This window comes from Pipistrellus kuhlii, unplaced genomic scaffold (assembly GCF_014108245.1).
Source record: "Pipistrellus kuhlii isolate mPipKuh1 unplaced genomic scaffold, mPipKuh1.p scaffold_m20_p_5, whole genome shotgun sequence".
NCBI lineage: Eukaryota > Metazoa > Chordata > Mammalia > Chiroptera > Vespertilionidae > Pipistrellus > Pipistrellus kuhlii.
The window spans coordinates 29,996,356-30,012,344 of NW_023425551.1; the positions used below are offsets into that span (position 1 = coordinate 29,996,356).

The 15,989-nt window shown below is 46.6% G+C and overlaps 2 protein-coding genes across 2 annotated transcripts; one reads left to right on the forward strand and one right to left on the reverse strand.

Moving 5' to 3' along the window:
* The first annotated feature begins 2,386 nt into the window (after positions 1–2,386).
* Positions 2,387–4,119, forward strand: LOC118705538. The gene is made up of 3 exons (XM_036414391.2): positions 2,387–3,044; positions 3,502–3,642; positions 3,920–4,119. The coding sequence occupies exons 1-3, from the start codon at positions 2,402–2,404 to the stop codon at positions 4,117–4,119; spliced, it is 984 nt and encodes a 327-aa protein (XP_036270284.2). The 5' UTR covers positions 2,387–2,401.
* Positions 4,120–5,050: 931 nt separating this feature from the next.
* LOC118705539 (RNA exonuclease 4-like) lies at positions 5,051–6,417 on the reverse strand. The gene is given in 3 exon segments (XM_036414392.2): positions 5,051–5,880; positions 5,882–5,979; positions 5,982–6,417. Coding segments are annotated over 3 exon segments (1,227 nt in total). The 5' UTR covers positions 6,379–6,417; the 3' UTR covers positions 5,051–5,148.
* Between the last annotated feature and the right edge of the window lie 9,572 nt (positions 6,418–15,989).

The window sequence follows — 15,989 nt, forward strand, 5'->3', positions numbered from 1 at the left end:
AAGACATCCCCTGAAAATAAGACCTAGTGCATCTTTGGGAGCAAAAATTAATATAAGACACTGTCTTATTTTCGGGGAAACAGGGTATTTCTGCCTCTTGTCTCTTCCTTTCTTTTATTTCTTTTTTATTTCTTTTTTTATTTTTTTTTCTTTAAATGAATCTTTATTGTTCATATTATTACAAATGTTCCTCATTCCCCCCCCCTTCCCACCCTCCATTGCTCTCTTCCACCAGGTTCCCACCCCATCCTCTGCCCTTTCCCCACCCCCATTGTCCTCATCCATAGGTGCATAGTTTATGTTCAGTCTCTTCCCACTCCCCCCTCTCCCCTTTTTCCCTGAGAATCGTCAGTCCACTCCCCTACCATACCTCTGATTCTATTATATTCACCAGTTAATATTGTTCATCAGATTTTTTTTAATTCCCTTGGTTTTTAGATTCACTTGTTGATAGTTACGTATTTGTTGTTCATAGTTTTTATCTTTATTTACTTTCTCTTCCAAAAGAACCCTCTTCAGCAATTCATATAATTCTGGTTTGGTGGTGATGAACTCCTTTAGCTTTTTTTTTATTAGTGAAGCTCTTTATCTGGCCTTCGATTCTGAGTGATAGCTTTGCTGGGTAGATTATTTTTGGCTGTAGGTTCTTGCTATTCATCACCTTGAATATTTCTTGCCATTCCCATCTGGCCTGCATGGTTTCTGTTGAGAAATCAGCTGACAATCGTATAGGTGCTCCTTTATAGGTAACTACCTTCTTTGCTCTTGCTGCTTTTAATATTCTCTCTTTGTCTTTTGCTCTTGGAATTTTAATTATGATGTGTCTTGGTGTGGTCTTCTTTGGATTCCTTTTGTTTGGAGTTCTGTGTGCTTCCTGGACTTGTAAGTCTAATTCCTTCACCAGGTGGGGGAAGTTTTCTGTCACTATTTCTTTCAGTATGTTTTCAATATCTTGCTCTCTATCTTCTGGGACCCCCATAATTCTGATGTTGGTTCGCTTGAAGTTGTCCCAGAGGTTTCTTACATTATCTTCAACTTTCTGGATTCTCTTGCCTTCTTGCTTCTGCAGAGGAGGGTCTTCTGGCTCTTTATGTTCCAAATCTTTGACTTGATTCTTGCGATCTTCCATTCTGTTTTTAGGACTCTGTATAATATTTTTTATTTCAGAAAATATATTCTTTATTTCTTGTTGATCCCTTATTAGTTCTTGTTGATCCCTTTTCATCTCCTCATAGGTCTTGTCGACCTTTTCTAGGAAATTCTTGAAAAACCTTATAAGCGTGGTTTTGAACTCTATATTCAGTCTCTTCTTTTCCTCCATTTCTTTTGTTTGTGCTCTATTTCCTTGTCTTGGCATTTTCACAGCTTCCCTTAGTTGGTAGGGTGGCTTTGTGTGCTAAGGTGTCCTATATGTTTCAGTGAGTCAGCCTCCCAGTTACCTGAGGTGGATAGTCTTGGTGTAGCCCTTTGTGGGCTGTGTGTGCAGTCTTGTTGTTAAGCCTTGCTTGTTGTTGGTATCACTGGGAAGCGTTGATCTCCAAGCCAATTGGCTATGAGGATCAGAGGCGCGCACAGTTTTCCATACCTTCACAGTTCCTGAGGTTCAGCGCGCCTTCTCTCTCCTTCCCAGATGGTAGAGCCTTCCCTCAGCCAGCCGTCCAGCGCCTCAGGGTGATGTTTCCCCTGTTTTTCAGTTCTAAATTCAAACTTGTTGTGGTAGGCTGCATTTGGGTGTCTGCCCTATGCCGCCATCTTGTTGAGTCTCCCCTTTCTTTTATTTCTTAATCCCCAGCTCCTCCACTCAGGAGCCTGTCATTCTCCCTTTTCGTGCGGGACGCGAAAAAAGGAGAAGCACCCCAATGCGCTGGATAGCTATGGAAGTATGTAAACCATTTGCGAACAACCAGATTCAATTCAGTATGGAGAACTTACTAACTAAAGTTATTTCAGTTTCTTAGACAGTAACTTGGTGTTGCGAAGATGATTAAAATGATCATTTTTGGATGACTTTGAATCCAAATGAAAGCAATTTAATAGTGGCACAGCATCCCAAGAATTGGTGGTTAAACAAAACATGTTTGGGAAAAAACAAACAAACATGTTTGCACACTGAACTCCCAGCAGCCAGTTTATAATAAGTCCTAGTTTAAGGCCCGATGCTGCGCAGAATTGTAAACTATACTAACCCAGTGTTTCCCAACCAGTTTTTGGCCGTGCCCCACCTAAGCATCTCTAAAATCCTGATGCCTGCCCCGCACCCCACTGTGACATATAATTATTTTTTTTAATTTATTATTATTATTTTTAAACATATTTTTATTCATTTCAGAGAAGAAGAGGGAGAGAAACATCAATAATGAGAATCACTGACCAGCTGCCTCCTGCATGCCCCACACTGGGGATGGAGCCTGCAACCTGGGCCTGTGACCTGGTCCCTAGGTGGCGCTCAGCCACTGAGCCGTCCTCATTTTTGATCCAGGGAAGGAACGGAGGCCCAGCAGCACCTGGGCGTAGTTCTGCCCCAGGTAAACGCTCCTCACATGGAGAGCCTGCTCACACCCAGTGCACAAGTCCCCAAGCAACCCCCAGGACGCTGAGACCCCCCACCTCGGCCACCTGGCCTCTCCCGCCGCTTTTTGTGTCAGGGTTGGTGGGTTGGAGTCAGGGGGCACGTGTCCCAGGGCCCGGCACCCCATCCTCCCCGTCCTGGTTCCAGCGGACATCACGGACAAGGTGCCCCTGGAGAAGGCCCCGGGCCTCATCGCGGGGCTGCTGGCTGCCTACCCGCAGGACACAGAGATGGCGGAGTCCGGCTGCGCGGTCCTCTGGCTGCTGTCCTTGCTGGGTGAGGTCCCGGGCCCGGGGCTGGGGTGCCTGGGCCCGGGTGGTGATGGCCCATGCCCCGCCCCCCGCAGGCTGCATAGAGGAGCACCTGCTGGAGGAGGTGGTGGTGCTCTTCCTGCGAAGCCTCCGGCTGTGCCAGGACCGAGTCCTGCTGGTGAACAACGCCTGCCGGGGGCTGGCCAGCCTCGCCAAGGTGTCGGGTGAGCAGGCCGCCTGGGCTTGAAGGCGGGGCCCTCACTGCTGGGAGGGGGCTGCCAGGACCCTCCCTCTGCGGGAGGCTGAGGTGCGGGGGGCGGGAGGGACTCGGCTCCGCTCACAAGCAGGGCTGTCCCAGTCCGGAGGGCAGGACCCCAGAGAGCGAGTCGGGTGAGGGGTGTCTTGGCACCTGCTGGCTGTGTCCCCAGGTCACTGCTCACACAGGCTGACCCCTGACGCGGGGTGCATGGAGCACCCCCATGCCCTCCCCACTAGGAAACAGCCGGGCCCGCCTCACAAGCTTTGCACCTGCAGCGGGGACACTGACCTAGGAGCCCTGGCTGCAGGAAGCCAAGGCTGCCTCACCCTGTGGCTGAGGTCCCACGCTCACCCCATTTCCCAGAGGACACGGGGCTTCAGGGAATGAGCCCCGTCCTGCCTCCCCGTCCCCCTACCCCCCAGAGCTGGCGGCGCTGCGGGTGGTGGTGCCCGAGGAGAAGGGCAGCGGCCTCAGCCTCATTAAGGACACATACGAGCTGTACAAGGACCACCCGGAGGAGGCGGAGAACGTGTGCCTGCTGCTGGTCCACCTGGCCTCCTACCGTGAGCACCCGCCCCCCGCACGCCGCGGGCAGGGATCCCTGCCCCCGGCTCCCCCTGAGATGTCCCATTCACACGACCGAGTGCCCGCCGTGCGCCAGGCTGGCAGGTGCCAGCTCCTGAGCCCCAGGTCGGGTGTCTGCACTAAGCCTCAGTAGGCTGGGGCCCAGCCAGTCCTGCCAGCCGCCTCGGGAATGCCTGAGCTGGGGGTGCGGGCCGGCTCGGCTGGGAGGGGCTCCGGAGGGAGAAGGCCTGGCCTCAGGACCCTCCCTGCCCACAGCGGACACGCTGTGCGAGCTGGTGTCCAGCGGCATCCAGTCCCTGGTCCACGAGATCAAGGATCGCTTCACCTCCAGCCTGGTGAGTGTGGGCAGCGCTCGGAGAACCAGGTTTCCGCCCTCCCCCTCTGCCACCATCAGGCCAGGAGCCCCATGGGGCTTCTGCGGGGGCGGCAGCACCTCCTGCCTGTTCGGCACCTGAACCTGAGGGCAGCCATCAGCTTTCAAAGGCAAGGACTCAGACACCAGCTGTGGAGCTGAGACTGGGCCCTCCTCTCCTCTCCCCTCCCAGGAGCCGGTCTCTTAAGCGGAGAGGGTGCTGCAGGGCCTGGAGGCGGCCAGGCTGCCCTGCTCTGCCCAGGAGCCTCCCGCTGCGGCCCCAGAAGACCAGCACCTCCGGGTCCCCGTGCCCGTGCCGTCCGCCCTGCAGCGTGGGGCGCCCGCTGACCGGCCTTTTCCTTAGGTGGGAGGGAGAGGCAGTGCGGATGCGTCTGGGTACAGCCCTCAGCCCCGGCTGGGCCAGCGGCCGTGTCGGATACCACCCTTCCGGAACATTCTGAGCGAAGACTCAGGCTCCCCAGCCCCACCTCAAGTAAAGCACACTCAGTGTCCTCGGTGGGCTGGACCTTCTGTACCTGTCGGCGCAGCAAAGCCTCGGGCTTCAGGCACCCGGTGATGCCCCCGCTGAGACCCTGGTCAGACCGCACGTGGCTCCGGGCCGGGAGGCACTGCAGTCACAGCCCACGCGGGCGGCCTGAGCCCGGTGTGGCCACAGCGCGGCTCTGACCTGGGGTTAAACTCGGGGGGGCAGTGGGGTGGGAGGAGCACTGCCACCTGCTCGGTCCGCGCGGCCACAGGAGACTCCTCGCGAGGCCGGGCTGAGCTGGCTGCCGACCTCCCCATCCCTGAGGCAGAGGGAGGGGCCTCCTTGGAGGAAGGCGGGACACCTGGCTGCTTCTGCCCTGGGCCGCCTGAGCCCAGCAGAGGGGCTGCCACACAGACAGGGACAGGGTGCTGGGGCTTGGCCGGCGGCCTCCACCAGGGGCCCAGCGCCACCTGCCGGCTGTGCCAGGATGCACGGTTTTCCCATCGGAGGAAAGGGGTGGCCCTCAGCAGCACGTGCGCCTCCCGCTGCTGCGATCTGTCACCACTCTGGGAGACTCCATCGGTCCTGTGTCTTGGTCACAAGGGCCTGTGGACGGAAACGCTGCCCCGGGGGCGGTGGGCTCCGCTACGCGTCGTCTGGAGCGGCGGCCGTGGCGGGGCGCCTGTCCTGGCCACGGCCGCGCGCTCCCGCTCCTTCTTCACCTCCTTCTTCACCGTGACGCAGTCTCATTGCCGCCTGGGCATCCTGGATCGAGCAGTGCTCCGCCTGCTGCACCCTCACGCCCAGGACCTTCTCGGCCGGCAGCTGCAGAGACGACGGCCTTCCGCTCTGCACCTGCCGCTGGAAAGGCTTGTATTTCTGTGTGTCCCGAACCTTCTTTCTCGGGTGATCAAGGCAGAGGACCTTCAAGTGGTTGTGCAGCGAGTGCCCCACGAGGATCCGGCCCCGCAGCATTTCAGCCACTTCCTTCTGAACGACTGCAAACGCTTCCCCCTGCCGGATGCCGCTGACCGCCGTCCTGCAGTCGGTCACGGGCTGGGTCGGCTTGATGTACTTGTCGTAGACACACTTGCCAAACTGGTTCACCACGGATACGCGGGCAGCGAGGCTCTCCTCCCCCGCGGGGCCCACGCCCACCATCTCGCAGCCCAGCGCCAAGGCTTCGGTCAGGCCGCCGAAGGCCCGCTCCTTCGCCAGCGCCGCGCCGCTGCCCCCGGCGCCCAGCTGCCTCCTCGCTATCTCCGCTGCCTCCCGGCCCATCGCCGCCTCGATGTCCACCGGGTCAACGTCATCGACCCAGATGTCTGGTTCGGTGGGCGGGGCTGGGGTCAAGGCTGCAGTCACCTCCTTGGCTTTTCCTCTTCTTACTCTTGAGGTCCCCTCGTTTTGGAGAAATGTCACCATTTGTCCTGTTGGCTGCTCTCTCAGCGCGCTCTGCTCCGCGGGCCTTCCTGGGGGCGCTGGCGCCCCCCCGTTGGGCAGCGATGCTGGAGGAGCAGAGCCCGTGGGGGCCTCTCCGCCTGCCTGTTCCGTCCCCACCGCCTGGCGCTCCGCTTTTCCGTCCTGCTGGGCAACCTGGGGCTGCTTTTTGGAATCCCGCGGGGAGAGAACCAGAGGCTTTCCTGGGGCCTGTGATTTCTGTTTCAACACCTCCTGCAGCGCCTTCCGGTTCTGGGAGAAGGCCTCCGGGGCCCTCGCGGGTCGCAGCGCCGCCGCGGGATCGCCCCCCGGTTTCCTGCTGGCTTCTAGCGCCTTGTTTTTCCAGAATCTTTTCTTTTTCTTCTTCTTCTCCCGTGGGAGCTTCCCGGCCAGCCCGGGCTGGGCCGCGGGGGTCAGCCCCGTGGTCCTCACCATCCCCGCGCCGCCCCAGGCCGCCGGCAGCCGCCCCCCGCCCGCCCCGCGCCGTCCCGGGCCGCCGGCAGCCGCACCCCCTTTCCCCCGCCGCCCCGGCTCCGGCCCGCGCCCCCGGCGCAAGCCCAGCCCGGCGGAGGGGTGACAGCCGGAGGGAAGCCGGCCTCCCGCACCGGCGACCTATAATTCTTATTATTCAAAAAGTGAGCTCCTGCCAAAACCGGTTTGGCTCAGCGGTAGAGCGTCGGTCGGTCTGCGGACTGAAAGGTCCCAGGTTCGATTCTGGTCAAGGGCATGTACTTTGGTTGCAGGCACATCCCCGGTAGGGGGTGTGCAGGAGGCAGTTGGTGGATGTTTCTCTCTCATCGATGTTTCTAGCTCTCTATTTCTCTCCCTTCCTCTCTGTAAAAAATCAATTATATATATATACATATACATATATATATATATATATAATATATATATATATATTATATATATATATATATATATGCTCCTATTCACGTGGGGGAAACCTAAAAGGCCACTAACTTTATCTAAACAGAAAAATAAAAGAACAAAAGGGCAATTGAAGTTCTGAGGAAGAAATCACTAAGAAATTGTTTAAATAATAATATGAAATTATATGAAAAATAGCAAATAAAGTTTTAAAACATATATCAGAAAACTGAAATGAATAAATATGTCACAATATACCGTATATTTATATACTGTATATAAGGCCACTAGAACCATAAAAAAATGCAAAAAAAAATCTGTTAATAACTCATTCTCAAATTGCCCCCTTTAAAAATCAAATTGCCTTAAAAGCATCAAGAGAGAAACGGAATACCCACACGATTGTCAGCTGATTTCTCAACAGTAACCATGCAGGCCAGACGGGAATAGCAAGAAATATTCAAGGTGATGAATAACAAGAACCTACAGCTAAAAATAACCTACCCAGCAAAGCTATCACTCAGAATCGAAGGCCAGATAAAGAGCTTCACTAATAAAAAAAAAAAAAAAGCTAAAGGAGTTCATCACCACCAAACCAGAATTATATGAATTGCTGAAGGGGGTTCTTTCGGAAGAGAAAGAAAATAAAGATAAAAATTATGAACAACAAATACATAACTATCAACAAGTGAATCTAAAAACCAAGGGAATTAAAAAACCCGATGAACAATATTAACTGTTGAATATAATAGAATCAGAGGTATGGAAGGGGAGTGGACTGATGATTCTCAGGGAAAAGAGGAGTGGGGGTGCGGGAAGAGACTGAACATAAACTGTGCACCTATGGATGAAGACAATGGGGGGTGGGGAAAGGGCAGAAGGTGGGGTAGGAACCTGGTGGAGGGGAGAAAATGAGGAACTTTTGTAATAATACGAACAATAAAGGTTTATTTAAAAAAATCAAATTTCCCTCTTCCCCCCACCGTTGGGCATGTGCCCCATGTTGGGAACTACTGGGTTAGAGCTACTTTCATAAAAAAGTTTGAGAAACACCGGTATAGGTCAAAAGTAAATGACTGCTGGGAACATCATGACAACACTTACAGTTAGAGAAGTATCCTATGATTTATAGTTAGGGTCCTGTAGCCTTTATGATATTGTGATAGAATTGGCTTCTAATTAAATGGAGTAGCATGAGGAGAAGAGAGAAGAGGGACAGATAAAAGAAAAATCCAAATTACTACAAATAAGAGCCTAGATGACTCCTAGAAAGCTGTCAGCTTATTTTTCAACAGAAACTTTGCAGGTCAAAAGGAATTGGCATAAAACATTCAAAGTGATGAAAAGCAAAGACCTATAGCTAAGATTATTCTACCCAGCAAAACAGTCATTTAGAATCAAAGAACAGATAAAGAACTTCCCAGTCAAGACACAGCTAAAAGAGTTCATTACCACCAAACCAATATTATAAGAAGTATTAAAGGGTCTTCTCTAAGAAAAATAAAAATAAATTATCAAATATGAACAATAAAATGGCAATAGGCCTGGCTGGCATGGCTCAGTGGTTGAGCATCGACCAGTGAACTGGAGGTTCAATTCCTGGTCGGGGCATATCCCTGGGTTGGGAGCAGAAGGCAGCCAATCAATGATTCTCTCATCACTGATGTTTCTATTTCTTTCTTTTTTTAAAAAAATCTTTATGGTTCAGATTATTACGTTTGTTCCCTTTTTCCCCCCATAGCTCCCCTCCACCCAGTTCCCCTCCTCACCCCACCCCCACTGTCCTTATCCATAGGACAGTGAGATTTTTGTCCAGTCTCTTTCTGCACCCCCTACACCCCTTTCCCCCTGAGAATTGTCGTCCACTCCATTTTTATGACCCTGATTCTATTATATTCACCAGATTATTCTGTTCATCAGATTTTTTATTCACTTGATTTTTAGATTCACTTGTTGATAGATATGCATTTGTTGTTCATAATTTTTATCTTTACCTTTTTCTTATTCTTCCTTTTCTTAAAGAATACACTTCAACATTTCATATAACACTGGTTTGGTGGTGATGAACTCCTTTAGCTTTTTCTTATCTGTGAAGCTCTTTATCTGACCTTCAATTCTAAATGATAGCTTTGCTAAGTAGAGTAATCTTGGTTGTAGGTTCTTGCTGTTCATCACTTTGAATATTTCTTGCCACTTCCTTCTGGCCTGCATAGTTTCTGTTGAGAAATCAGCTGACAGTCGTATGGGTACTTCCTTGTAGGTAACTGTTTTTCTCTTGCTGCTTTTAAGATTCTCTCTTTTGTCTTTTGCTATTGGCATGTTAATTATGATGTGTCTTGGTGTGGTCCTTTTGTTTGGGGTTCTGTGCACTTCCTGGACTTGTAAATCTATTTCTTTCACCAGGTGGGGGAAGTTTTCTATCATTATTTCTTCAAATAGGTTTTCAATATCTTTCTCTTCTTCTGGCACCCCAAAATTCAGATGTTGGTACTCTTGAAGTTGTCCCAGAGGCTTCTTACACTATCTTCATATTTTTGGATTCTTTTTTTTCTTTTTGCTTTGCCAGTTAGGTATTTTTTGATTCTTTGTATTTAAAATCTTTGACTTGCCGAAACTGGTTTGGCTCAGTAGATAGAGCATCGGCCTGCGGACTGAAAGGTCCCGGGTTCGATTCTGGTCAAGAGCATGTACCTTGGTTGCGGGCATACCCCCAGTAGAGGGTGTGCAAGAGGCAGCTGATCGATGTCTCTCTCTCATCGATGTTTCTCTCTATCCCTCTCTCTTTCTCTCTGTAAAAAATCAATAAAATATATTTTAAAAAAAATAAAATAAAAAAATAAAAAATAAAATCTTTGACTTGATTCTTGTGATCCTCTTGTCTGCTTTTAGGTCTCTGTATAATATTTTTTATTTCAGTCAGTTTGTGCTCTATATCCAGTAATTTGCTTTCCTTCATTTTTTCTTTTGTGACTTGTTTCTTTGTCTCCGCATTTGGCTGTTTCCCTGAGTTGATAAAGTGGCTTTATGTCTAGGTGTTCTGTAGGGCACAGTGGCTCAGCCTCCCCAGTTACCTGAGGTGGACACTTTTGGTGCACCCCTTTGTGGTCTGTGTGCAGTCTTGTATTATGTTTCTTTTTTTTTCTTTTTCTTTTTTTTTTTTTAACAACAATTTTCCTAGCTCCATTTGTTTTTTGTTTGTTTGTTTGTTTTAAAAATATATTTTATTGATTTTTTACAGAGAGGAAGAGAAAGGGATAGAGAGTTAGAAACATCAATCAGCTGCCTCTTGCACACCCCCTACTGGGGATGTGCCCGAAACCAAGGTACATGCCCTTGACTGGAATCGAACCCGGGACCTTTCAGTCCGCAGGCCGATGCTCTATCCACTGAGCCAAATCGGTTTTGGCTGATGGTTCTATTTCTATCTCCCTGTCCCTTCCTCTCTGAAATCAATAAAAATATTTAAAAAATATTAAAAAAACACTTTTTTTTTAAAGTGGCAACAAATACTTACCTATTAATTACTGAATCTAAAAAAACGAAATAAAGGAACAAGCAGAACAGAAACAGACTCATAGATACAGAGAACATTTTGATGGTTGCCAGATGGAAGGGAGTTGGGGTGATGGGTAAAAAGATGAAGGGATTAAGAAGAACAAATTGGCCGGGACCGGTTTGGCTCAATGGATAGAGCGTCGGCTTGGGGACTGAAAGGTCCCGGGTTCGATTCCGGTCAAGGGCATGTACCTTGGTTGCGGGCATATCCCCGGTAGGGGGTGTGCAAGAGGCAGCTGATCGATGACTCTCTTTCATCGATGTTTCTAACTCTCTATCTCTCTCCCTTCCTCTCTGTACAAAATCAATAAAATATGTTAAAAAAAAAAAAAAAAAAAAAAAAAAAGAAGAAGAACAAATTGGTAGTAACAGAATAGTCCTGGAGATGTGAAGTATAGTTTAGGAAATCTAGTCAATAATACTGTAATAACTATGTATGCGGTCAGATGAATAGGAGATTTATCGGGATGGTCACTTAGTAAGTTGTATAATGTCTAATCACCTGAAACTAATATAATATTGTATTATACAATGTCAATTGTAATTGAAAAAATTTTTTTAAATTATTTTAAAACAAGAAAAAGGGATAGGACTCCAGTGACTATATATATGAGGAGGCCTAAAAGAGAAAAAAGTTTTATTAAAAATCTCCCAATTATGAGCCTGAGAGTTAGTGCAGAAGTACACTATTGGCGATGTGAGGTAGAGCCCAGCTGCTCTATCCAAACAGACAAGAGTGATTAAGCAGGCTGTGGTCTGTGTAGTCAGCATTGCCTGGGATTCTGTTACAATGCCAATTCTCAGGCCCTAGGCCAGACTACTAAATCAGAAATGGGGCCTAATAATTTATGCTTCAACACACTCTCCAGGTGATTTTGACTCACAATTAAGTTGAAAATTGAGCTAAACCAGTGTGGCACAGTGGTTGAGCCATGCACCAAAGAGGTCACTGTTTCCATTCCCTGTTAGGGCACATACCTGAGTTTCAGGCTCTGTCCCCAGTAGGAGGTGTGCAGGAGGCAACCAATCGATGTTTCTCCTTCTCCCTTCATCTTCCTCTAAAAAATCAATAAAAACATATATATTTTTTTAAATATGGAAAAAAAAGAAAATTAAACTATGCCAGTTAGGTTTCTTTTTCTTTTTTTCCTTTCAAGAATTTTAAGTGGGATACACAGGATGAATCAGTCTGTAGATTGTGAGGAGAGAAGTTGAAAGTTGGATATAGAGAGACCATGAATAAGCAGAAACTATAACTAAGTGAATGGTTGGCTGGTAGTCACAGAGACAGAGAGGAACAGGGACAGCCTGTGGTTGGGGAGTATTGCATACCAGCAGCAGCCAAGAGTGACAAGTGAGCCCAGTCTTAGGTGTGCATGGAATCTGTCCAGTTCCATGTTCATTTTAGTTCCCAACTGAAGCCCAATCATACTGCTATTCTTAGGCTCCTATGATATTCTTATCTCTTTTATTGTCACGAGTATCCTTAAAATAGATAGACTTCCCATTAATTGAGGTGACCTGAGTGGATCTGTGTTCCTGCAATAGAAAAAGCTGATAAAGCTCCATAGTAGATGGGGCAAAAGTTTAAATTAATAAAAAATAATTGCTTTTTAAAAAAATTATGGACACTTATTTTTTAATTAAAAAATTTTTTTACCATCTTAACCATTTTAAAGTGTACAGCTCAGTGGTTAAGTATATCCACAATGTTGTTAAACCAATTTCGAGAAGTCTTTTATCTTGCAAAGAATTACTTTTTAAAAAATTACTTTACTAATGAAATATATTTTAATGCTACCACTTTTTGCCTTATACAACTGAACAACTTCAGGTCTGATACTCAGGTTCATACTTGGGGTTTGGTTTTGTTCTTTTGCTTTATTTTATCTGTTAGCTTCCTTATGCAGGCAGTCACTCTGAAAAAGTACTACTATCTGTTTAAAAATATTTTTAAATATATTTTATTGATTTTTTACAGAGAGGAAGAGAGAGGGATAGAGAGCCAGAAACATCGATGAGAGAGAATCATCGATCAGCTGCCTCTTGCACACCTCCTACTGGGGATGTGCCCGCAACCAAGGTACATGCGCTTGACCAGAATCAAACCCGGGACCTTTCAGTCTGTAGGCCGATGCTCTATCCATTGAGCCAAATCGGTTTCGTCTTAAAAATATTTTTAAAATTAATTTCAGAGAGGAAGAGAGAAGGAGAGAGAGATAGAAACAACAATGATGAGAGAGAATCATTGATCGGCTGCCTCCTGCACACCCCCACTGGGGATTCAGCCCACAACCCGGGCATGTGCCCTGTCCTGGAATTGAACCAGGATCTCCTGGTTCATAGGTTAACGCTCAACCACTCAGTCATACCCGGCTGGGCAGTACTATTATCTTTTCAACTGGAATGTCTCTTGACCTCTTCTCTCATTTCCTTCAGTTATTGCCCTGATTCAGGCAGGTCTAAATGTCATAACCTTAGATTTCATAATCTTCTGTATATGCTGTCTTTATCTTTTCTTTTTATAATTTTTACGTTTCACATTTTTCAAATTGATCATCAAATTATAATCATGATATTCAGGTAGAGTTGTAAGCATTAAAGATTCCATCAACTGTCTGTAAGTGAGGCAGCAGCCTCACCTGGCTTCCTCAATACCCTAGAGCAGTGGTCGGCAAACTCATTAGTCAACAGAGCCAAATATCAACAGTACAATGATTGAAATTTCTTTTGGGAGACAAATTTTTTAAACTTAAACTTCTTCTAATGCCACTTCTTCAAAAATAGACTCGGCCAGGCCGTGGTATTCTGTGGAAGAGCCACACTCAAGGGGCCAAGGACCTGTATGTGGCTCGCAAGCCGCAGTTTGCTGACCCCGGCCCTAGAGAGCATCCTACCTTGCCTGGATCCATGACCTCACTTCTGGTAAAAGAAGGGTTGAATTAGAAGAGATAATCTCTCAAATTTGTTCCATTATATTTTGCTTTATCCTCTTGATGGCATTTCCCTTTACTCTGTGTACAAAATATTACTTACTTAAATAGCTTGGTCTGGTAGAATTAATGTTTTATTACTTATTCATTACAAGAAAAGACATCAAAGTCCTAAGAACAAAACTGTTAGGGCATTTCAAATGTTTTAATTTGTCATGACAGTTTGACTTGTATCAGAATGCACCACACCTTATCAAACCTCACACTCTTCCTTTTCACCCACCAACTAACCCTTTTGTTCTAAACCAAGCCAATCTGTTGAAACTCTATATCCTGCCTTTTTTTTTTTTTTTTTTTTTTTTTTTTTGCCACTGGGTCTTTTCTAATGTCATTCGCTCCACCAGGCTGACTTTTGCTAGTTCTCAGTCGATGCCCATTGCTTCTGCTACAGCAAAAACCTTGTCTTACTATGGTACTCTAATCTTACATTCATTCACCAAAGCCAGATTTTCTGAGTACTGTACTTAATATTTTTCCAAGCCCTCCCTCCACTTGTTATATGAATTTCTGTATGCAATTTTAAATCTTATTATTCATTTTCTACTTTGCATTTTAGTTTGCATATGTGTATTTTTTTTCTTTCCTTGGGTAAATGCCTTGAGTTAATATTTTAAGCTTCTTTGTACAGTTGGGTTCATTAACGTAATTGAGTAAATGGATGGATAAATTAATTAAATAACTTGAAATTTAGTTTAATTTCCTTCAGATGAATTTGAGGGAAACACTTGACTAGAAGTTATTCTAAGTCCAAACAGCTTTGAGGATTAAGTTATAGATTATTCAATAGAAAGGCTTCTGTCTGCACTATACACTCTTCCATAAGTATTTTTTAAAAATAAGTTTTTATTGATTTCAGAAAGAAGAAGGAAGAAGAGAGAAATGTCCTGAAAGAGAAACATCAACCAGCTGCCTCCTGCATGCTTCCTACTGGGGATTGAACCCCAACACCCACCACCCCACTTCACCCCCACCAGGCGCCCCCCCCCACCCCCCCACCCCCCACACACGTGCCCTGACTAGGAATTGAATCAGCGACTTCCTAGTGCATGGCATAACACTCAGCCAATTGAACCACACCAGCTGGGCCTCCCTAAGCATTTTTTTTTTATTCATTGATTGATCTTAAAGAGAAAGAAGGGAGAGGGAGGGAGAGACAAAGACCAATTTGTTGTTCCGCTTATTTATGCATTCATTGGTTGATTCTTGTGGCATGTAACCTCACCAAAGATGGAACCTGCGATCTTGGAGTATCAAGAGAATGTTCTGACTAACTAAGCTACCAAGTCAGGGCCTCCATAACTATTTTTAAAATACATTTTTATTGATTTGAGAGAGAGGTGAAGGCAGAGGGAGGGAGAAGCGTGGATAAAAGAGAAACATCAATGGACTGCTTCCTGCACGCCTCCTACTGGGGATTGAGCCCTAAAGCTTGGCATGTGCCCAACCTGGAATCCAACCGGGACCTTTTAGTGCGTAGGATTTCACAGCCAACTGAGCCACACAGGCCAAGGCAAGCCTCCGTAAGTATTTTTTTAAAAATATATTTTATTGATTTTTTACAGAGAGGAAGAGAGAGAGATAGAGAGTTAGAAACATCGATGAGAGAGAATCATCGATCAGCTGCCTCCTGCACACCCCCCACTGGGGACGTGCCCACAACCAATGTGCATGCCCTTGACCGGAATCGAATCTGGGACCTTTCAGTCCCCAGGCCAACACTCTATCCACTGAGCCAAACCGGTTTCGGCCTCCGTAAGTATTTTGATTGAGACCCCTTATTGCTTATTTTTGACCCTTACTTTTTCACTGTTAACATTATTTCTTTTTATAGAAGTAAGCTGACCCAATGACTGATACATGTTAAGTGTTCAGAAAATGCTTATTGAATTGTTAAAATTAACTAATGTGTATTTTGTTTAGCTTTTGCAATAAGAGTAAAAGTTCCTTCATGTCAAGGACCCAATAATTGAATATACCAACTTTAGAATTAATACAATTGTGAATTTACAGTTCGTACTTAATAAATGCTTCTTGAGTAGATGAATAAGATGCTTTTTTTCTCAGAAGAAAGAATCCTTCTTAGGAATCAGTATTTCTCTGTATGGTACTGTATGCCCTAAATTAGAATCACTTGGGATGCTTATTAACACTATATATAGAGTATTCCACCTTGGCTGGTTGCTCAGTGGTTAAAGCGTCGGCCTGGGTTCAATTTCCAGTCAAGGGCATGTACCTCAGTTACAGGTTCGATCCCCAGCCCCAGTTGGGAGCGAGTGAGCATGGACCTTGGAGCCAGACTGCCTGGGCTCAACAGAATCTACCACTTACTAAATGTATGTTCTGGACATGCTGTTCTGGACATCCTTGTGCTTTGGTTTCCTCCTCTATAAAATGGGAAGAACGGTATAATTATCCCAGAAGTGGCTGTGAGGATTAAATGAGTCAGAACCTGAGGTGCTTGGAACAGAGCCTGACAGTGTAAACACCATGCATACGTTTGCCATGATCAATTATAAGTATCCACTTTCCAACAAAAGTAGTGCATTTCTGTATAAAAACCTGTCTTATTACAGAATACCTAACCCTCAGAGTTTGTCCTTTCTTCCTTTCTCCTTTTCTGTTGCAGAG